The sequence below is a fragment of the Natator depressus genome, chromosome 3, assembly GCF_965152275.1.
Source record: "Natator depressus isolate rNatDep1 chromosome 3, rNatDep2.hap1, whole genome shotgun sequence".
NCBI classification, from domain to species: Eukaryota; Metazoa; Chordata; order Testudines; family Cheloniidae; genus Natator; species Natator depressus.
Genome location: NC_134236.1, coordinates 184,255,884 through 184,279,169, shown reverse-complemented (window position 1 = coordinate 184,279,169; position 23,286 = coordinate 184,255,884). Strand labels below are relative to the sequence as shown.

Below are 23,286 nucleotides of genomic sequence, written 5' to 3'. Positions count from 1 at the left end.
AAGAAACAACCCTCACTTTAAAACCAAATATACATCTATATCACAGACAGGCTGAGATTTCACTGTTATTGTAAATTATTTACACTAGTAATAGTGAATCATGAATCAGGCAATATAATTAATTATAAAAATTAAATAATTGATTCCACATAATTTTAAGTCTCTGTACTTTTGGGTCTGACTTTCCATTCCCTCAGTGTAAACTGGGAATAACTCCAGTCAAAAGAGTTACACTGCTGTAAAACTAGTACAAGGAAAAGGATAATCAGATCATATTTAGGTTTTGGGAGGTAGAGAGACGTAAATACATCTTTATAGTTACTTTTTCATTTTCCACAGGTTTAATCTAGTGATTAAGTTTATTTTTTATTTTAATGTCAAGCCTAACATTACAATCAGATTTCATGCTATCTTTTTAAATATGCAATATTTTTGCTAATTTGTGGATCTGCCTACATATATTTGCAAAATTAGATTCCTTTTTAACCTGAGCAATTGCCATAGATGAATTTATACAAAGTCATTTATTTAAGAACTGTAAGTGATGGGTTTTATGTGATATGGAAAGTGATTAATAATTTCTATCTCTGGGATACCGACAGTGTCTGTATTAATAAAGTACCTATGGATGAACACCACAGAATAGTTAATCTCATTGGAGACAGGCTTGGCATCTGCTTTGTCAGAACAGACTCCTTTCTACTATATAAACAGATGTGCCATGTCCCAGAAATATGCAAATGGAAGTGATTTCAACCTCAAAATATCATTATAAACATTTGTCACTGAAAACTTCACAAAGAAATGAATCTCTAATTGATTAGTTTTAGGTTTAAGTTCCAGATCATTCAGTTCACCATTTATTCTGCCAGTTTATTATGCTTCCTCTTTTACATGCACAGTTTCTGATGCTATTTGTTTCTAAAGTGAAAGTAAAAATGTGCAGTTGTTCATACTGTTCTCTTCAATGACTTAGGATTCATAAAGTGAGTTACTGAACTATGATTAAAATTTTCAGACATGCCCAACTACAGGGATGAAGGGCGTTTTCAGATAAAATGGGGCAAGAGGCTCAAGAATCCCTGGGAAGGGTTTAAATTAATGATTGTGGGAAGCAAGGAGCCAATTAGCACTTCTCTTTCTGGCTGGCCAACTGGCAGAGGAGCATGTAGCGGGAGGAGAGGCCTATCCCTGCATACACTTCCCCTTTTATTCTGCCTAAAGCTATCATGTACCTGGTGGATCCAATCAAGTCTCCCACCCATTAAACCAGGTGGGTAGCATTACAGATACTTTAATAAAAAGAAAAGGAGTACTTGTGGCACCTTAGAGACTAACAAATTTATTTGAGCATAAGCTTTCGGATGCATGCTATGAAGTGAGCTGTAGCTCACAAAAGCTTATGCTCAAATAAATTTGTTAGTCTCTAAGGTGTCACAAGTACTCCTTTTCTTTTTGCGGATACAGACTAACACGGCTGCTACTCTGAAAACAGATACTTTAATGTTTACTGAACTTTCAGTCTGGATTTTTCTCATGTTGCCCAGTCCGAAAAGCCCTGAAATCAACTTCTTGACTCTGCCTTACATATAATGTAGAGACTCTGGGCTCAGTTTTGCAAAGTTAAGCTCTTCACTCAGATGGCCCAATTCTGTATTTGGACATTCAAATAGCCATAAAGGTATGTCCATTTTTAACACAGTAAGAACCAATTTTAAGAACCAAATATGGGATTGGCTATCAATTTAGGTAGCTAAATGTGAAGATTAGGGCTCTCTATCTCAATATCTCCTACAAGAGAAGAAAGTCTGCTGAGAATGAACACTTTAAAATAAGACAGTAACAACTTGATAGCATTTTCTGTTTGGTTGCCTGCTTTAGTAAATTATCAAAAAATCAGTAACTTCTGTAGTGGGATGAAGTATGGGGGGATGAAATGAATAAATGAAAAGTCAAATTGTCATGTTAAAATCCATGACAAAGTCAATTCCAGCTACAGATTTTATAATAAAACAATACTTGAATAAAATATTGTTAAATATTGGTAGAAAATTGCTTGTCAATAAAATCCCCACTATGAATAAAATATATGTATTAGCATTTTGTGCTGTCCCCTTGAAAGGGATAAAAGAATGTTCATGCCTTCTGTCTTGCCAACTTCCAAAAAACCACAAAAACACAGAAGATGACTTAGTCTGTACCCTTCCATAAGTTATCTAGGAAATGGTTTAAGCTCAGGTCTTACAACACCCTCCTCCTGAAGGGCACCAAAATCAGCATAGGGAATGGAGTTCTGATATCCCTTACAAATCCTCAGTAATTGCAGTAAAGCATGGGTGTGTAGACAATCTTAAGACATCTACACCAAACCTATTTTAAATTTCTAGAGAGAAATCATTCCTAGTATATATGTGAAGGAAACTGTATTCTTCATCAGGTGTTCTATTAGCACTCTGGTAGATTTAGATTTAAGTGTAAATACTGTGCTAGTGATCAGATTGTGTATGGTGGCTGTGAGAGACTGACAATTTCCTGCAATATCCTGAATGAACTTTATTGAATTAAGTTTAACTTTACTGAAATAGGGTTAATACCTTTGGGGTGCATTGTATTAAAAATGCAATTGTGTACATGTTATTATGGCACTGTATGTACCTTCTCTAATAGTGATGGGGGATGTCACTGTACTTCCTCCCTTATCAACCTTTTGGAGCCATGGCCTTGGAGAGGTATGCATATACAAGTTCAAACTGGATTCTCCAAGGACCAAAAGACAAACTGGCTTTTAACTGGTTCATGACTTTTTTCCTGATCAAGCAAACAGACGGGACTCCTGGTCCACAGGGGGCCCCAATCCTTAGGATAGGGCTGGAAGGACTGAGCCTACTGAGGTTTCAGAATCCTGGTTGCTTTTTCTGAGCTGAAGGTGTGATGAACTGGTGACCACAAAGGAATCTCCTTGGATGAGGCACTGAAGAATAGAAAGCTGGCTAGATTGTTGGGCTCAATGGGTAGTGATCAACGGCTTGATGTCTAGTTGGCAGCTGCTATCAAGTGGAGTGCCCCAGGGGTCAGTCCTGGGACCAGTTTTACTCAACATCTTTTATTAATGATCTGGATAAGGGGATGAATTGCACCCTCAGCAAGTTCACAGATGACACAAAGCTGGGGGGATAGGGTCCAGAGTGACCTAGACAAATTGGAGGACTGGACCAAAATAAATCTGATGAGGTTCAACAAGGACAAGTGCAGAGTCCTGCACTTAGGAAGGAAGAATCCCATGCACCACTACAGGCTGGGGACTGACTGGTTAAGCAGCAGTTCTGCAAAAAAGGACCTGGGGATTACAGTGGATGAGAAGCTGGATATGAGTCAACTGTGTGCCCTTGTTGCCAAGAAGGCCAACGGCATATTGGGCTGTAGTAGTAAGAGCATTGCCAGCAGATCAAGGGAAGTGATTATTCCCCTCTATTTGGCACTGGTGAGGCCACATCTGGAGTACTGCGTCCAGTTTTGGTCCCCCCTCTACAGAAGGGATATGGACAAATTGGAGAGAGTCCAGCGGAGGGCAACGAAAATGACTAGGGGGCTGGGACACAAGACTTACGAGGAGAGGCTGAGGGAACTGGGGTTATTTAGTCTGCAGAAGAGAAGAGTGAGAGGGGATTTGATAGCAACCTTCAACTACCTGAAGGGGGGTCCCAAAGAGGATGGAGCTAGGCTGTTCTCAGTGTTCGCAGATGACAGAACAAGAAGAAATGGTCTCAAGTTGCAGTGGGGGAGGTCTAGGTTGGATATTAGGAAACAATATTTCATTAGGAGAGTGGTGAAGCAGTGGAATGGGTTACCTAGGGAGGTGGTGGAATCTCCATCCTTAGAGGTTTTTAAGGCCCAGCTTGACAAAGCCCTGGCTGGGATGATTTAGTTGGTGTTGGTCCTGCTTTGAGCAGGGGATTGGACTAGATGATCTCCTCAGGTCTTTTCCAACCCTAATATTCTATGAATAAGGACTGCTCCTGTCAGAGCACTTCTCGTAACTGTTATTCTTTGAGATGTGTTGTTCATGTCCATTCCAATCAGGTGAGTGTGTGCGCACGTGCATATTGGCTGGAAGATTTTTCCCCTAGCAGCATCCGTCAGGTCAGCCTGGGCGCCCCCTGGAGTCGCGCCTTCATGGCGCCCAATATATAGCCCTGCCGACCCACCACCCCGTCAGTTCCTTCTTGACAGCTAGTCCGACAGAGGGGTAGGAAGGTGGGTATTGGAATGGATATGAACAACACATCTCGAAGAACAACCTTTACGAGAAGTGAGTAACTGTTTTTTCTTCTTTGAGTGCTTGTTCATGTTCATTCCAATCAGGTAACTCCCAAGCCAAATTTAGGAGGTGGGGTCGGAGCTGTCCACTGATTGGAGTACTGCTCTTCCGAAGACCGCATCGTCTCTGACCTGTTGGGTAATTGCATAATGCGCAGCGAAAGTGTGTATGGAAGATTACATTGCCGCTCTGCAGATTTTCTGGGTGGGAAACTGAGCCAGGAACACCATAGATGAAGCCTGCGCCATGGTAGAGTGCGCAGTGATTGGAGATGCAGGAACACCTGCCAGGTAGTAGCACTCATGGGTACAGGACATGATCCATGACGAAAAGCATTGGGATGAAACCAGCTGACCGTTCATCCTGTCTGCCACTGCCACGAACAACTGGACCAACTTTCTGAATGGTTTCGTTCTCTCAGTGTAAAAGGCCAGCGCTCTGCAGACATCCAGAGTGTGGAGTCTCTGCTCCCTGCCACTGGAATGAGGTTTAGGGTAGAAAACCAAGAGGAAGATGTCCTGGTTGATGTGAAACTGCGATACAACCTTCCGGAGGAAAGCAAGGTGAGGCCTGAGCTGAACCTTGTCCTTAAAGAACACAGTGTCTGATGTCAAGGCCGAGGTTATCGCCACCAGGAATGAGACCTTGTAGGAGAGGTAGAGCAGGGAGTATGTTGCTAAAGGCTCAAAGGGGGGGCCCCATGAGCCTCGAGAGGACCAAGTTGAGGTCCCAGGCAGGGACCAGTTGATGGACATGAGGGTATAACTTATCAAGCCCTTTTGGGAATCAGCTGAGCATGGGGATAGCGAAAATCGAGCGGCCTTGCACACCTGGGTGGAAGGCCGAGATGGCAGCCAAGTGCACTCTTATAGAAGGCAATGAGAGACCTTCCTGCTTCAGATGAGGGAGATAGTCTAGGATGTGCGGTACTGAAGTGAGCGTCAGGGGCAAGCGGCACTACATCGACCAGACTGAAAATCTCTTCCACTTGTCAAGGTACATGGCCCTCATCAAGGGCTTCCTACTGCCAAGAAGGACCTGTCTGACCTGTTCTGAACAGGAAAGCTCTGACGGGTTTAATCATGGAGCTTCGACACTGTAAGATGGAGCGACTGGAGGTTTGGGTGTTGGAGACGTCCATGATCTTGTGTGAGAAGGTCCGGGGAGAGCAGCAAAGTAATCGGGGCTCCCACCGACATGTCTAGGAGGGATGTGTACCAGTGCTGACGGGCCCAGGCCACTGCTATCAGTATGACCTGAGCTCGATCTCTGCGAATCTTGAGCAGCACCTTGTGAACAAGCAGTATTGGTGGGAAGGCGTATAGGAGAGCACCTCCTCAGTGGAGGGGAAATGCATCCACGGTGGAGCCCGGGCTGTGATTCTGGAAGGAGCAGAACTGCTGGCACTTCCTGTTGCATCACATGGTGAAGAGGTCCATCAGGGGAAATCCCCACCTCTGGAAGATTGAATTTGTGACATCCAGGTGAAGGGACCACTCGTGGCTGCGGAATGACCTGCTGAGGTGGTCCGCCAGCTCGTTCTGAATCCCGGGGAGGTATAATGCCTGCAGGTGGATTGAATGTTCTCCACAGAAGTCCCATAGCATGAAGGCTTCTTGGTACAGGGGATAGGAGCTTGCACCTCCGTTTGTTGATATAGGACATTGCTGCTGTATTGTCTGTCATGACTGATATACATTGATCGATCAGGTAAGGGCAGAACGTTTGACAAGCTAGGTGCACCACTCTGAGCTCTCTGACATTGATGTGGAGACGCAGATCTGCTTTCGACCAGTGGCCTTGAGTTCTGTGGTCCCCCAAATGAGCTCCCCAGCCCAAGGCTGATGCGTCTGTCACTAACGACAGAGATGGCTGTGGGGCAGCAAAGGGGACCCCTGAGCACACCTGCCGGGCATCGATCCACCACCAGAGCGAATCGAGGATCGGGCGAGGAAGGGTCACGATCCTGTCCAAGGTGTCCCGGGCTGGGTGATAGACTGATGCTAGCCACAACTGGAGTGGCCGAAGCCTGAGTCTGGCATGTGGCACCTCATATGTATAGGCCGCCATGTGCTTCTTGCTGTAGTGGTGGGAAACTGCATGACTCCCCGGATTATGTCATTGAGGGCCTGAAACCTCACCTGTGGCAGGTATACCCTGGCTTGGGTCGAGTCCAGTACTGCCCCTATGAACTCTGTCCTCTGGATGGGAGACACAGTCAATTCTGCTTCGTTTAGAAGCAGACCCACACTCTCGAAGGTGACTTTGATAAATGTGACCACTGGAGCGGCCTTTGATCAGCCAGTCGTCGAGGTATGGACACACCTGTACCTGATGCCTCTGCAAGAATGCAGCGATGACTGCCATGCACTTGGTGAATACTCGAGGTGCTGCTGACAGGCCGAATGGGAGGATAGTAAATTGGTAGTGAGAACCATTGACCACAAACTTGAGGTACTTCCTGTGGGTCTGAGTGATTGCGACGTGAAAATACGCGTCCTTCAAGTCGAGGGCGGCATACCAATATGCTGGATCTAGTGAAGGGATGATGGAGGCCAAGGAGATCGTATGGAACTTGAGTTTCCTCACAAACTTGTTGAGTTCTCGCAGGTCCAAAATAGGCCTGAGGCCACCTTTGGCTTTCGGTATTAGGAAATACCAGGAATAGAAACCCTCGCTCATGTGCTCCAGAGGAACCTCCTCCGCTGCCCCTATTGATAGTATGAGAAGTTGCTCATAAGAAGGGTCCCTGAAGAGGGACGGGAAAGGGGGGGTGGAAGGGCTGGAGGGCACAGAATTGGATGGAGTATACCCCCTCTACTGTGTGGAGCACCCAACGGTCCTAGGTGATATGGGACCATTCACGGTAGAAAGGGGATAATCGGGAGAAAAAGGTAAGGCAAAGTAGTTCCAGTCTGTGATCTGGTGTGCCGTCCTCGACCGCACATTCAAAAGGCTGGTTTAGGGCCAGAGGGCAGTTTGGGCTGGCCAAAGCCCTGGCCTGAGGATGGGTGTTGCCTCCTCCTGCCAATCCTGTTCCTCCTCCAAGAACTGTCCCGCTGGTTCTGCTGCTGGAATCTCTGAGGAGGTTGCAGGTGGAAGTGTCTCTGCTGCATGGCGGGGGTTTGCACACCCAAGGACTTGAGGGTGTCTTGTCTGTCTTTTCAGAGAAAAGAGTCTCACCCTCAAATGAAAGGTCCTCAATAGTTTGCTGGATCTCGTAGGGTAGCCCTGATACTTGGAGCCAGGAACCCCTCCTCATAGCTACCTCTGTCACCATAACCCTACTGGCGGCATCTGCAGCGTCCAATGCAGCCTGGAGGGAAGCACGGGAGACTAGCTTCCCCTCCTCCACCAAGGCTGAGAACTCAGTTTGGGAGTCTGAAGGGATGAGCTCTGTAAATTTAGCCATTGCTGCACAGGTGTACGAATACCTGCTTATGATGGCCTGTTGGTTCACGATACGGAGCTGCAAACACCCTGTAGAGTAGACCTTTCTCCACACAAGGTCTAGGCGCTTAGCCTCCCTGTTTTTTGGGGAGGATCCTTGGAAGCCCTGTCTCTCATGCTGGTTAGCTGCATCGACCACCAGAGAGTCAGGGGGTGGGTGGGAGTACAAATGTTCGAACCCTCTGGAAGGCACGAAATAATGCCTCTCGTTGTGCTTGGCAGTGGGTGGCAAGGAAGCTGGGGTCTGCCACAGGGTCTTGATGGTGTCCACAAAGGTTTTAATAAGTGGAAGGGCAATACGGGAAGGTCTGGAAGGTGCGAAGATGTCCACCATTGAATCAGCCTCCTCTACCACCTCCTCGCCCTTAATGCCCAAACTCTGGGCAGCCCTGAGCAGCAACTGCTGCAGCACTCTATTGTCCTCTAGCACAGGAGCTCTGGCTGTCCCCACCAATGCTTCGTCCAGTGATGAAGAGGAGGAAGCATTTACAATGAGTGGATGCTCCCTGCTGTCCACTCCCAAGGGGTCCCGAGACTCTCGGAACAGTGTTGGTGCTAGTGGTGCTGCCGACAGTACCGGGGCTGTAGACGTTGGAGCAAGTGTCGGCGCCGCCACCAGTATGACAGAGGGAGCTGTGTCGGCCCACTCACAGGAGCCAAGGGAGGCGGAGGTCGACATCGATAATGGTGCCAGTGTGGGAGATGGGCACAAAGACGCTGCCAAGGGTGGTACCAAGGTCGGAGCCAAGCACAGTGCTGGAGTCAACGACGGTGTCATTGATGGAGGTGTCGGAATTGCAGGTACTGAAGGCAGGTGAGCAGCAGATGGCGAGACAAAGGGTGGCTGAAGCCACAGAAGACATTGCGGAGTGGTGACCCTGGGTTCCTCCCTGTCCTTGGTGAAAGGCCCAGGGGGTCAAGAAGGGCCACTGAGGTGGGTTCTGCCACTGCGGAGGCCATGCCTGGGGCTGTCTCCTGCCTCTCCTGGACCTCGATCTGCAGCTCCTGCTTCTCCCAGAGCGATAGGAGTCTGACTCTGACTCCGAGGTCTCTGAGACTGAAGACCACGGAGGAGCCAATCCTCGGTGTCTCGAGCATCGAGAGCTTGGGAAGCGGGTAAGCTCTCCATCCAAAGGAGTTGGCGCCAAGGGGCATGGTGAGGGGGAACGCCTCGACATCATAGTCGGCTTCCCCTTTGACTGCACCAGAGGATGGGGCGGGTCCGCCACTGCTGAAGGTTCCTCCCTCCTGGTGGGCGAGAACGGTACCGTAAGATGCAGGAGGTCTTGAGCAGCTTGGTAAGCCTCCGGCATCGACGGGAGCTGTAGCTGCTGTGTAGGAACCAACGACTGAGGTGGGGCCAGACTCGACTGCCTCACTTGGGCAGGAGTCAACACGGCCCTGGCAGGGGATACACTTCTCTTGGTTTAGCCAGAGGAGAGCGGTTGTCCGGCTTCTTTTACTTCTGAGGCACCAGCGAGTGGGATTGATGCCTACTATCAGTTGGGCCCCATGTGGAGCAATGTCGGTGCTGAGAGTCTCGGGAGGAGTCCTTTCTCAGCGCCGAGCTCGACAACGGTGCCGAGGTGCTCCGCGTCGAGGACGATTCATTGGGGACCGGGTCCCCTGAGCCCGGGTCAGAGTAGGGGCATAGGGTTGCCTCCATGAGGATCACCTTAAGCTGCTGTTCCCTTTCTTTAAGAGTTCTTGGATGGAACTCGCGGCAGATCTTACAGCGATCTTTTTGATGGCTCTCCCCTAAGCACCATAAACACGACGAGTGCGGATCGCTCTTTGGCATGCACTTTGTGCAGGCCACACAGTTTTTAAAACCCGGGGACCGCGGCATACCATGGTTCCTAGGAGCTAGGATTGGGGGAAACCCCCAACAATCTCTATACTAAGAACACTAAACTAAGCTAAGGTAACTATATACAACAAGAGAAAAACAAACTTGCTTAGCAACAGCTAAGGGAAGTTCCAGCCACCGTCACTGGCGGTAAGAAGGAACTGAGGGGGTGGCGGGTCGGCAGGGCTCTATATTGGGTGCCATGAAGGCGTGACTCCAGGGGGCACCCAGGCTGACCCAACGGATGCTGCTAGGGGAAAAATCTTCTGGCCAACGTGCACATGCGTGAGCACACACCTGATTGCAATGGACATGCACTCGAAGAAGAATCCACGTTAGAATTGGGGTCAACTCTGGTAAGCTTATTAGTATGTGTGTAGGTTATTTTATAGTTTTCAATATGCTTCCTCTGTAATGCTTTTTATCTTAAGAATAAAGTAGGTTTGCATAGGAAGTGCTGTTTGGTAACATATCTGTAACAATTACACCTGTTAACAGTCTCTGAAGAGAAAGCAAGCAAGTATCCTTAGTCAACCTGTCTGTGATGGGAAACACACAGTGACACCAGGGAACTGTGTGACCTGAAAATGCCATGGTCAGAAGGGAGACAGACTTGTGTCTCCACCCAAGAGAGGCAACAGCTGAAGAGCTGGAAGCCTGAGACTGGGTGCCTTGGCTGGACCACTGGCGGGAAATACAGGTGCAATTGCCCTGAACTGTGACAGTGGCATTTCTACCATGGAAAAGTTTTGGTATACTGCAGGAAGGGGATGGCTGGTCAGTTAGTATGTGCAAGAAAATTTACAAATTCCTGATAGCACTCTAGTACTAAAACAATTGTAAGTCCAGCAGTGGGCCGCCTCTGCAAACTGCTTAGGAAAGAAACAAAGGGAGGCGGGAGGTGGTGTGGGGGAGAAATTGGGACTACTCACATACTTAGTGTTTAGCACATGCTTAAATGAACCAGGGCCACATAGAAGATAGCTGAAGCCATCATGGAATTTCCAGAGTTCTGAAGAATCCCAAGACCTTGACAGGGATGTAGACTACTTTTATGGGGCTGCTCAACCACTTAAAGTTAAGCATGTGTTTTACTGGATCAGAGTCTACGTGCACTATCAACAAAGTGAAACAGACAAGAATCCTGATGTCTAAAGTGCTCTCTGGCAGAGCTCCAGTGATCAGAGTTCTCGAAGAACAAGATATGGAAAGGTTAATTAAATGAAATCTGTAGCTAGCAAACAGAATGGATCAGCAGTGGGTCACAATACAGGAACCAAAGAAAGGGCTAGAGATGGAAGAAGGGACAAAGGAGGCAGGTGAGAGAAGCATGACATTGAAAGGATACAGTGGAGAGAGAAAACAGAAAAGAGGGCATGAGAAGACAGACAACAAAGGGTAGGGACAGAGAGAGGTAAGACCACAGGTTGCTTGGATTTTATGATCTGTAACCGTTTTCATGCCCTAAATTAATATTTTAAGAGTCTGTCTATTGTTAGAAAGCAGTTTTCACAGATACATTTCTTCTTACTTAATCTAAATGATTATGCACGTGGACAGAACCCCTTTTCAACACAAAGCACTTTCTTCCTATAGAATAGCTGTAGCATAATTCAGTATTTACTGGCTTGCTTAAGTAAGATTTCTAATCTTTGTCACTGCCATCTCAGTGCAGAGTGACAAAATCTCTTCTGGTTTTGGAAAAACAAATTTAAAACATGAGTGGTTCAAATGCTATTTTATCTGAACCCCAAAAGCTCAGGAGAGAAAGGGTCAGGTAAATGTTTCTAGTTTTAGCTTATTGCTACTTAGAAGTCACTTAATTTGTTATTTACTAATAAAAAGAATTATGTTAACATTCACATTTATCTTTAAGTGGAAATTGAGCTCATTATTTGCTCTGAAAATGGAATTTTGTACTAATTAGTCTTGTCTTGTAAGGAGATAGTAAGAATTAGCATTGATAGTCTACATCCCTGTCATTTTGCTGTTGGTATATAATTTTCTTCTGAACTTAGTTGCTCTCCTGTAAGTGTTCTGTATCCTTTAACATTTAACAGATGGTAGAGGTAATGGCATCAAATAAATATAATTTAATAGCAACTCTAATGTGAGTTTTCTTCCTTTTAGCAAAGGAAGCAAAATAGCTTAACTTACTCCAAGATGAAAATGCATTCTTTAGACCACCTGCAGAAGGACGGTAAGATGGTCTTTGCAGATAGCACATTAGGAATAGATGACCTTTATAAATAAATTACAGCTTCTTAATTTTATTTATTATTTTGAAGCAATAATTTTCTGCAGAAAATTCTCTTAATTCGGCAAATTCAGAGACATAACAGACACCTGCCAGAAAGTTCACGAGCAGCAAGCAGAGTACAGGATAGAAATGTATTATTCCTATACTGGACTTTCCAAAATATGAAGGGTGCTTCACAGGGCCACTACAAGGGGAAACAAAGAGGCTGAATGTTTATGTGTGTGCACTGTAATAGCCAGCAATGGTTTCTATGTACAGGTCTACATATAGGTCATTCTTACTTTTATTAGAAACAGACTGCATGAGGGGCTGTTCCCAGCCAGAATATAGTAATGCTTCACCATAGTTTTAGCATTTGGTGATTATTCTGTTTTTTTTCTTCATGTCAGAGTTTGGCCTTCTTGAATTCTCAGGACCAGATCTGTCAAAGGGGTCAGGACTTACCCACTCCGCTTTTTTTTTTCCTCCACAATTTTTTAGAAAGTGTTTCTTGGAATTGGGTGCTTCAGAAATGGATCATAAACTGATATAAATACAGTTTCTACAGATTATTTCTGTGGAAATGAACATTAGTCATTAAAATGCTGGCTGCCAAAAATGCATGAAACCAGAATTGTGTCAGCAAACAAACTTTGCTGTCAGGGTCCATTTGAGAGCTTTGAAGGCTAGAAAGTATGCATACAGAGCTCTAAGAACTAGATGGGAACTTTGAGAACATGCTAAGGGGACTTGCTTAACCATATAGCAGTGACTGGAGGCATTTTGCTTGTCAGAAGCGTGTCTAGATATACTTTTTACATATAGATATACATTTTACAAGTGTCAGGATGAATAACATACCTGGTTGAAGTAAAATAATGAAATAACAAACAAACACACTCACCAGTTGTTACAAGATAAAATTTCAGAAAATAGAAAGGGTATTGACATTGATGATAACTATGTGGTTTCTAAGAAAAAAATTGTTATCCTTTTTACTGGCCTGCTGATAATTCCAATATTAATGTTAATATAGAAGGTGATTCTGAACATGTAAATTAAGAGCCGGAGGAGTACATGTCAGTTGTTTGCCCCAACAGGCTCCCTTAATCAAAATGGAATTATATACCTTCCAGAAGACAAAATGGCCTCACTTTCAGAGATATTGTATAACTATAGTTACCATTGGCCTCAACAGAAACTATGAGTGCTCATCATCTATGCAAATCAGGTCATAAATCTATGGTTTAAAAATTAAAGGAGAGGAGTATGGCATATGGAGCTTTAATAATTGTGGCAACACTCTGTGGTTGCAGCACCTTTCAGGTGTGGAACTTTCTGAGATGTAGAGTTTAAAAGATTGTCAACTGGTAACAGTTGCAGTTAGAGTTGGCTGAAGACAACCTAAGAATGAAGTTGGTCTGAACGCAGTTTGCAAAGATCATTTCACTGCACTGAATTATTTTGTTCTTTATTTTTTGTTCTGCTCCAATTAAATTATTGTAATCAAAGTTTTAAAGGTATAATTGGTTTCCAGAGCGATAAGATATTGGGTGGAGACATTTTGCCTCCATCAGGCAGAATATCTCCAATAAAATTGTGGGAAGCATATTTAGATGCAAGAAATACTATTGTCAAAATTTTCAAAAGCAGCCTCTAATTTGTAGTAGACCTCAATTTTTGTGTGTGTACTCACCGTGCTGAGTATCCACAGCTCCATATCAGTCTAATAGGGTTTTCATGTGCTCAACCTCTATGAATATCAGACTCCAGTGGTCTCAAATTGGAAACCCAAAATTAAAGTTCACTTTTTAAAATGTAGATCTGTACATTTAAAAAAAAAATGTAGTGTGTTCCCTCCATCACCAGATGTGATACCTCAAGATGAATGGAGTGCTTTGTGCAGAAGTCCCATAGACAGATGGCCTCCTGACACAGGGCCAAAGATAGGGCCCCTCCCTGCTTGTAGATATAGAACATGGCCACATTATTGTCTGTCAGGACTTGCACCACCTGACCTGACAGCTGGGGAAGGAACACTTGGCAAGCTAAGAGTACTGCCCTGAGCTTCCTGACGTTTATGTTCAGGGACTTCTTCTTGGAACCAGAGGCCCCAAGTCCTGAGATTGTTGAGGTGGACTCCCCACCCAAGTTCTAACACATTCAAGATTAAAGCTACTGATGCTTGAGGGGTAACAAAGGGCACCCCCATCATTACCGATCTTGGGTCTTTCCACCACTCCAGGGAGGTGAGGACTAGGGGAGAAACCACAGAATCCAAGTGTTGTCTGCTCAAGGAATATACTGATGCTAACCATATCTGGAGGGGTCTGAAGTGCAGTCTTGCATCTTGAACCATGTAAGTACATGCCATCATGTGCCCCAGTAGCTTGAGACAACCCAAGCTGCCATAATCGGATAAACCATGACACTGGATATCAGGTCCGACATGGTCTGGAATCAGGGCTGTGGCAGGAAGGCCCTGTCTTGGGTCGAGTTGAGTGCTGCCCCAATAAATTCTATTCCCTCAGCCAGGCCAAGAGTTGATTTCCATTCGTTTATCAGCAGGCCCAGCACTTGGAAGGTGGCTTGGACTGTGCTAATGCTGTTCTGAACTTGAGCCTGTGACCGATCTTTGATCAGCCATCATCAAGGTATGGGTAGATGCCTCACCATCTGAGGAAGGCTGCTACTACCACCATACACTTCATGATAACCCCGGGGGCCGCTGATAGACCGAAGGGAAGAGCGGTGAATTGGTAGTGGTGCTGAGTCACGACAAACCTGAGAAATCTTCTGTGACTACAGAAGATAGAAATGTGAAAGTATCCATCCTTTAAGTCAAGGGCAGCATACCAGTCTCCGGGATCCAAGGAGGTATCTGTTGAGGCAACGCAGGTCCAGAATGGGCTGGAGGCCCCCTTTGGCCTTTCAGATTAGGAAATATCGGATTAAAACCCCTTTTCTCTCAAGTCTTGTGGAACCTCCTCCACAGCCCCCATTTGTAGGAGGTATTGCACCTCCTGGATAAGGAGTTGCTCATGAGACGGGTCCCTGAAGAGGCATGGGAACGGGGGTGTGGGAGAGAAGGGATAAAAACTGAAGGGTATAGCCGATTGTCATTGTACTTAGAACCCAACGGTCCAAAGTTATGTATGACTATGCTGGGCTGAAATGGGACAGACACTCCAAAAATAAAAGGGGAGACGGATCTGAAGTGGTGACAGTATAGTGCCTTCTGGCATACCTTCAAAAGGCCTGCTTGAACTCCCCAGAGTACCTCTGAGACCTCTGCCAATTATAACCTCTCCCTTTTCTTTTGTAGGGCTCTTGTCTTGGAGACACTGAGAAACAAGGAGGCTGCTGGGGCCTAAAGTGCTTCCTGGAAACTGATGGAGCATAAAGGCCTAAGGATCATAGGGTGGCCCTTCAGTCCTTCAGGCTGTGAAGTCTCATGTCTGTCTGCTCTGAGAATAGAGAGGAGCCTTTGAAGGAGAGGTCCTGGATGGACTGTTGGACCTCATGAGGAAGCCATAAGGACTGGAGCCAAGAATGCCTCGTGGTGACAATAGAGGCCATTATTCCAGCTGCTAAGTCAGCTGCATCCAGAGCTGCCTGGAGAGAGGTCCTGGCCATATTCTTTCCCTCTTCCAAGAGGGCAGTGAACTCCTGCCTTGAATCCTGGGGCAGAGAGTCTTTAAATTTAGCCAGGGAGTCCCACAGATTATAATCTTATCACCCCAGCAAAGCTTGCTGGTTAGAGATACGTAGTTGAACGCTACCTGTCGAATAAACCTTTCTTCCAAAAAGGTCCAGTTTCTTCACCTCTTTTTGTTTAGGGGTAGCGCTCAACTGGCCCTGCCTGTCCCTCTCATTTGCTGCAGACACAATCAGGGACACTGGACGGGGGGTGCAAGTATAAGTGTTCGAACCCACTCGCTGGCACATAATACTTCTTCTCTGCCCTCTTTGAGGTGGGGAGCAAAGAAGGAGGAGTTTGCCACAGGGCCCTGACCAGCCCCATCACAGCCTCATTGATGGGTAAGGCCACCTTGGATGGAGCTGCTGCAGCCATGGTATTACTAAGGCTGTGTGATGTCTCTTTAAGATCTTCAGTTTCCAGACCCAGATTTGCAGCTATCCACTTCAAAAGGTACCAGTGGGCCCTGAAATCATCCTATGGAAGAGGACACCTGGTCCCACGACAGCCTTATCTGGAGAGGATGAGTAGGAGGCTTGCACCAGAGGAGGGGATCCCTCTTCTTCCTCAGCCCCTATGACATCCACCAGAGCCATCTTCTGAACATTGGTACTTGGGTCAGTACTGGAGTCGGGGTCCAGTGATGACTGAGAAGGAGCGAAAGCCTGTCTCTCAGAAACCACTGACTAGGAGCAATGGGAGGGAGGACCTGGTGCCAGGGGAAACCCCAAGGGGTTCCAGTAAGACCACTGCATTGGCCAGTGACGCGCTGGCCAGGTGCTGGGGGGTGATCAGTACCAAACGCTGGTGGTGCATAGGTTGGGTACCGGTGGTGAGCCTTAGTTTGCACCTACAGTTCCCTTCAGACTCAGAACAGGAGCCCTCTCTTGGAGACCACAGTGGAACAGTTCCTGATTCTGCCACCATGCAGTGCCGGGGCTACAGAGACCAGCGGTGGACCAGAGATTATCTGGATGCTGAGATCAGGGACAGCTAGCCTCTAGAGGGTGTCAGGGGCCCTGGTCCTGGAAGGAGCCTGACGCCCCTTGTTCCTTTCTGCTTCTGGACATTGGAGTTGGAGGGTGTACCAATGGAGTCGGGGGAACCGGGAAAGCAAATGGGTCCCTCACAGCTTGGAAAGCCTCCGGGGTCAATGGAATACTCAGATCACTGGTGCCACAGTTGCTTCTGGGTGTTGGCAGAGGGTCCCACACTGGACTCAATGCTCTAGCCAGAGTCGATGGTGCCATCGTGGGTCTGGGAGTGGAAGAGTGGCCTAGCACAGGTCTCACTGTGCTGCCTTCCCACCCCTTGTCTTTCTTCTGCACCAGCAAGCGCCCTCTGTCAATGCGCTGCTTTTTGTGCTTCTTCCTCGGCACTGGAGATGGTGAACAGTGCCGGGAAGAGCTTGATGCTGGAGGAGCACTTCGCACTCACGCCAAAGTGCTCAGCACCAAATTATAGTGGCTCTGCTCTGAGGCTGGTCTGAGGGCAGCTTCCCTGAGGATAGCCTTCAGCCTAATGTCTGTCTTTTTTAGTGCAGGATTTGAAGTCCCGACAGATCTGGCAATTGACCTTCACATGAGTTTCCCCCAAGCACTTCAAGCAGCTGGAGTGTGGGTCACTCACAAGCATAGGTTTGCCACAGGATGCACAAGGTTTGAAGCCTGGAGATTGAGGCATGCCTGGCCCATGGCGCAAAGGAGTCCCTCAACGACAGGAGCTAATTATGTACATTAATTCTAATTTCAAAAACGATATACACTAAACTATGATAACTAAGAATGAAGAGTTAGAGTCCAAAAAACACTGGGAAGAAAATCTTGCCGAAGCAAGAAGGGTCATTCCAGCAACAGTCAAGGGCGGTAAGAAGGAATTGAGAGGGTAAATAGCCAGTAGCGCCCCTTATACTGGCACACGAGTGCATGGCTCCAGCAGGCACTAGAGCTGGCCCAATGGATACCCCTAAGGGAAAAATCTCCAGCGTGTGCTGGAGGGTTTGCGCATACCTAACATGGAATGGACATGAACAAGCACTCGAAGAAAAATATTGAACATTAAGAGTCATAATGACTGGCTTCCCCTCTCTTGTGCTCAGAAAGCATGAGTAACCTCAGTCTTACACTTTTGTGATGAGTGTACCTTTGTAGATCATGTTCTGAACTTCCACAGTATGGAAAAAAGATGACAAAGCACCCTTCTATTTTTACTATGGAATATGAAAGCTGCTCAAAGATATTAAAAAAGACTATTGTCAAACAAAATAATTCAGTTTAAAAATCTGTATATAGTCTATCCGGTCTGGTAAAATTCAACAGCATGCACAGGCATTAACACTTTATATTGTATTAAAATGTAACATCCATTATCCAAATATCTCAAAATCCACTCACAAATAATTGTATTACCTTTGTATCCTTGTTCAGTCTCCCTGAGATCAATTTTAGTTATTGGCTTGAAATCGGTGTCCCATAACCGAATACAACCATCTCTCCCACCAGTGGCAAAACCTTCCTCACAACCATACATACTAAAAATTCCAGCCTGTTAATCAATAGTATAATAGTTTTGAAAGTTAATAATAATTTAAACATAAAAACAAATCCAAGTGTGTTTGAGTATGCTCTTCTTAAAGGCCAAACTGTTAAGAACTGTTAGATAATACTGTTTAAAAGACAAGATGCTCTCCACTCAGAAAACAAACCAAACACACAGGTGACAGTTTATTTCAAGTGCTATCTTACCAATCCATTGATTGTGAATTATAATGGAAGTTTTTGTATAAATGTCATACACATAGCGTACATATGTGACTGTAAATTAAATTTAATTAATGTTGTTACAAAGGAGTATTAAGTAAACGATAGGACACTCACAATAAATTGTCACCCAGAATAAACAAAAACAAGCAAACAATTGATACAAATATTCTTACAGGTGCAGAGATGGCTCAGACAACGTTTCATGAATTCAGTTCAGACATCATTTGGAATCTGATGTAAACTGAAAGAGTGTGAATTTCATTTTTTGTTGGCACAAAAAGTATCTACTGTAGTTTGAATTGCTTTTTCACTTTTAAAAAAGGCAAAATTTATGGCTTACCATGTTCTTCTACATTACAATAGTTTGACAGTACTTGTTAGAATGCTTACTAATGTATCACCCACCTTGTCTCTACTGTAATATCTTTTATTGGACCAACTTCTGTTGGTGAGAGAGACAAGCTTTCAAACTTACATAGAGCTCTTCATGAGGTTTGGGAAACTTAAATCAGAGTGTCACAACTAAGTACAAGATGGAACAGCTTGTTTAGCATAAGTAGTTAACACATATTTCAAGGGATCATTCAAGATGAAGTGGCCGTTAGTAGGTTATAGATTGTTGTAATAAGCCATAAATCCAATCTCTCTATTCAGTCCATGATTTTTAGTGTCTACCAAAGTTATAAATTTAAGCTTTCAGACTCAACTTTTGAAAGTGTTATGCAGGTTTCCTTTGAGGATGAGGACTGAGAGGTCAAATATAAAGCGATTGCTTTGTGAAAAGTGTTCAGCCACAGGTGAAGTGATGTTTTTGTCTTTTATCATTTTTCTGTGTAAGTTCACCCACATAGTTGTTATTGGGGCATTTAGTGCACTAAATGAGGTACACCACATGTTATGAAAGGCATGTGTAGGGCCCATGGATCTTGAAAGGTGTGTTGTGGGATTTTTTTTATCATTGTAGTAGTGGAAGATATGTCTGCAAGTTTTGCATCTGTTGTTCTGGCAGGGTCTGGTGCCACTTTGAGTTGGTATGTCCTGGTCTGTGGGGAGCTTGTGTGTGATGAGGAGGTTGGAGAGGTTGGGAGGTTATTTGAAGGCCAGAAGAATGGGTCTGTACCTATTGGGTTCCAGGAAGTGGGCGGGCAGGAGCCTGCCCACTGCTTAAGGACCCCCACCCCAGCCTAAGGGGAGGATCTACAGGACCTGGAAACCAATTTTTTCTGGGGGACAACTAATGAAATAACAGGAACAGGAGTGCAGTCAAAGGGTCAAAAGAAGGAAGCCTGATGGGGACACCGAGCAGAGAACCCCGGACAGCACCCACTGCTCCTCAAAGGCATCAAGAGAGCCAGTGGACGCCGCCCAGAGGAACTCTGCCCGGATACGTGAACGGATAGAGGATCGGAAACAGGCACAGTCACAGGAGTCTCCATTGGCCAACCTCCTCTCCCTGGTTTTATACATGGCTGTTTTAGCCAGGGCCAAGAGGAGGTTGACCAGGAGGTCCCATGACTTTGTGGGGCCACGGATAGGGAGTGCATAGAGAAGGAGGTGAGGGGAAAAGTGCAGCCAGAAACGTAACAGGATATTTGTGAGGAGCCGGAATAGGGGCCGCATCCTGGCACACTCCAAGTAAATGTGCGCCAGAGTCTCCCTCACGCTGCAGAAGGGGCAGGTGTCTGGGATAGGGGTAAAACGCGCCAAATACACGCCCGTGCTCACGGCTCCATGAAGGAGCCGCCAGCTGATATCCCCGGCGGGTCTCGGGACCAGGGTGGAGTATTGGCTGGCCCACCAGGGCTCCTCACCTTCTAAAGGTGGCAGGAGGTCCCACCACTTTGTATTGGGGCAGGACGCGAGGGTGAGGAAGTAAAGAGTGTGGAGCACGAGCGTGTATAGGTGTTTCCTTGGCACGGTCTGGAAACAAACCGGCTGCAAGTCGTGCAGCCAGCTCATGGAGAAGGGGCAGGGGGACCGGTTGGGTCCACAAGAGTGGGTCTGTAATGGGGTGGTCACCCGCTCTTGCCCTGAAGGGCTGAAAAGCCAGCTAGGCTAGAAGCTGGGCTGAGTGGGGAAGTAGCCGCAGCTGGGCCACGCCCCAGTCAGGGCCCAGTTGGTCCTTATAAAGGCTGGGAGCCAGAAGTTCAGGCAGACTCTCTCTGGCTGGAGAGAGAGACAGGCCTGGCTGTGGGGGAACTCACCTGGGGGACCTAGAGTGAGGCAGGGCTGGGGAAAGGCCTCAGGAGCTGGGAAGCCCTAGGCCAGCAACTCCCCAGGCTGCAGGGTCTGGTCCCAGGCCCACATAAGTATTGGGGTTGCAGAGGGGCAGCCTGGGGGTGGGTAAAGGCAGCCAGACCAAACCCCTTGTTTCCTGTCATGATTGGCTTTTACACTGCAGTCCGCCCCAGGGTGCGGGGCTAGATGGTAACTGGCAGTAGCCATGACTGAGGCGGTGTGGGGATAGTGGGTGAAGGTTCCCTGGGGTGGGGAGACCCAGGGAATGGGGGCACTGCCAGGGGGGCAGCACTCAAGGCAAGGGCACCAGATCCTGGGAGGGACCAGGGACCAGTGGTAAGGTGGATCACTGGCCTGCGGAGGGTGCTCTGGGCTGGAAATCGAGCTAATTCCCAAGGATGACCAGCAGGAGGTGCTGCCGGGTGAGTCCAAACCCTTACAGGGTCCAGGAAAGATTTATTTCCGGGTGGGGTATGCATTGAATATGGATTGTAGTTGTTTGATAATACCCCATATGGGTTCTAGTGATGGGTGGTAGGTGACAACTAGGGGTGTGTGGTCGGGGGGGGGGGTTATTTCTCTTTTGAAGCAGGTTCCCTTGGGGTATTTGGGTGGCTCATTCCATGATGGAACTCAATTTTTGAATATTACTGTGATTCTTCATACAATGTCAGCAAAGCTGTGTTTTTCTTAGGCTCATAACTACTGAGGCTCAGCAACAACTGTATATCGAGACTGTTGTTTCTACCAAGGTTCCAGAAATATAAATCCCCTGGGTAGCTCTTATAGCATAACACTAAGGAAACAATCCCTACCCACATGTTCAGAGAAAACACATGGAACACTGTATTCAATACAGTTGTTTCTAGCAGTTTCAAATGTATTGAGGACAAGATGTTAGAAGAATGCTCTGCCTTTACCTTGAGAACAAAAGGAAACATGAACATATGTAATCTAATTAAGGCACTAAAGTTGAATGTTTAGGAATATGAAATAAACATTTACAGTAGTAAAATATGCCTCTGCTATTTTTTTAGCTCCAATGTTCATCTACACTGAATAGACTGAGATTTTTGTTTGCTTCAAATTACATTTTTAGTATTTAATGAAAGTTTTTAAAATCATTTCCACGTTATGTGAGCAAGCCAAAGAGAAATTCCACTATAAAGCAGATTTGCTCATGTTCTTATTGCCTTGGTTACTGAGAAAAACACATAAGATGCTTGTTATGCTTAAGATCTCATTTTTATGAAAATCCTTGGTATGGAATATTGGGAATCCTATTTTAAATAAGACTAGCATATTAAATAAGACTAACATATTAGAATCTATGTTTATACAATTGGTCTATTCAGAACTGAAGGCACCTTAAAAATCTATCAAGATGATACCTTACATTTAAGTCTGTTTGGTGAAATCAGTATCAACACTACACACAAACAAACAACAGCAGCAGTTCTGTCAGTAGAACAAGATACTGTAGCTAATACTTAAATACCTACATAATCAGAGTATAAAGTGAACAATTCATAAAGTCTTAGAACACTATACATTCTATTACGATTTGACACAGATTAGAATCTTTTGAAATATTACAGATCCATTACAGTTCTTCAATTCAGTGAACAAGGTTAATTTTCATAAGTTAGAATTAAAAACATAACTTACACTGTGAGCTCCTTGAATTGTGCGGACTAAGTTTAGCCCTTTCCAAACATAGATGTCTCCATTTAAAGCACCAGAGTACGTGACATCTTCTTTTGCACATGCTAAGCAAAGGATAGTTTGGAGATCTCCTGTTTTGCCAAATATTCCTCTTTTTGCTGTCAGTGCATTTCCACACAATGTCCAAAACTATGAAATGTAAATGATACATGAAGAGAAGTCTCTGCAGCATTTTTGGTTTTGACATCAGTTTGCAGATCTTACAGACATCTCTACATATTGTTCAGTAACTGAGCTAGACACTTATATGGCTCTTGCCTCTTAACTGACTGTTCCATCATGCCACAAACAACTTATAAAGAATGGAAAACTACCACAGTAGATCTTAAGATCACATACACAATGTGATAGTTAAATTTTTTGTGTGTATATGTATTAAACTGAAAAATAACTCATGCTGTTTTATTATTGTTACCCTCATTCTTCTAATAACCTCACCCTCACTTTGTCTGTCACCTTTTCATGCGTGATATATAATAGAATGGAATCTTCTTAAACAAGGGACTTGTCTTGTTTGTTTGCAGAGCTCCATACATAACTATGGGCTGTAGAAATAAAAAATAAGACCAAGTCCTGAGGTCTTCTCTTAGTACTTACTCATGTAAAATTCCCATCAAGTTTGCCTGAATGAGGATCAAGTAAGACTCTCAGCATTTAGCCCAACAGTAGTATGTGCTGATAGGAAGTCATGAAAGACAAGATTATGAGCCATTTATAACCATTAGATTGTAATCTGAGACAAATTAAGAACATGCTTTGGGCATTTTTTAACAAAATTCATATGTTAAAAATATGATATGAACTTCCTTAGAGTTGAAAGCGTTTGGATCAAGGATTTTGGTTTGGGGCCCATCTCCAATTTCCATATCTTTTCAACATAGGCCTAATTACAGGCGTGGAAGGGGAATATTTTCCACACAGCTTTCAAACTTGGGGAACACTATACTGCCCCCCCCACCTAATTTTTGGTTGGCTGTAGAGGGAGAAAGGGGAGGCAGCAAATTA

The 23,286-nt window shown here is 45.5% G+C and overlaps 1 protein-coding gene across 3 annotated transcripts in view; it reads right to left on the bottom strand.

Moving 5' to 3' along the window:
* The window catches only part of EML6 (EMAP like 6), a 340,990-nt gene that overhangs the window by 248,315 nt on the left and 69,389 nt on the right, over positions 1–23,286 (bottom strand). For all 3 annotated transcript variants that reach the window (XM_074949464.1, XM_074949465.1, XM_074949466.1), the window contains 2 exons: positions 22,225–22,410; positions 17,965–18,100 (listed from right to left, as the gene is read on the bottom strand). In XM_074949464.1, coding sequence (XP_074805565.1) covers positions 17,965–18,100; positions 22,225–22,410 — 322 coding nt within the window. The remainder of the gene's footprint in view (positions 1–17,964; positions 18,101–22,224; positions 22,411–23,286) is intronic.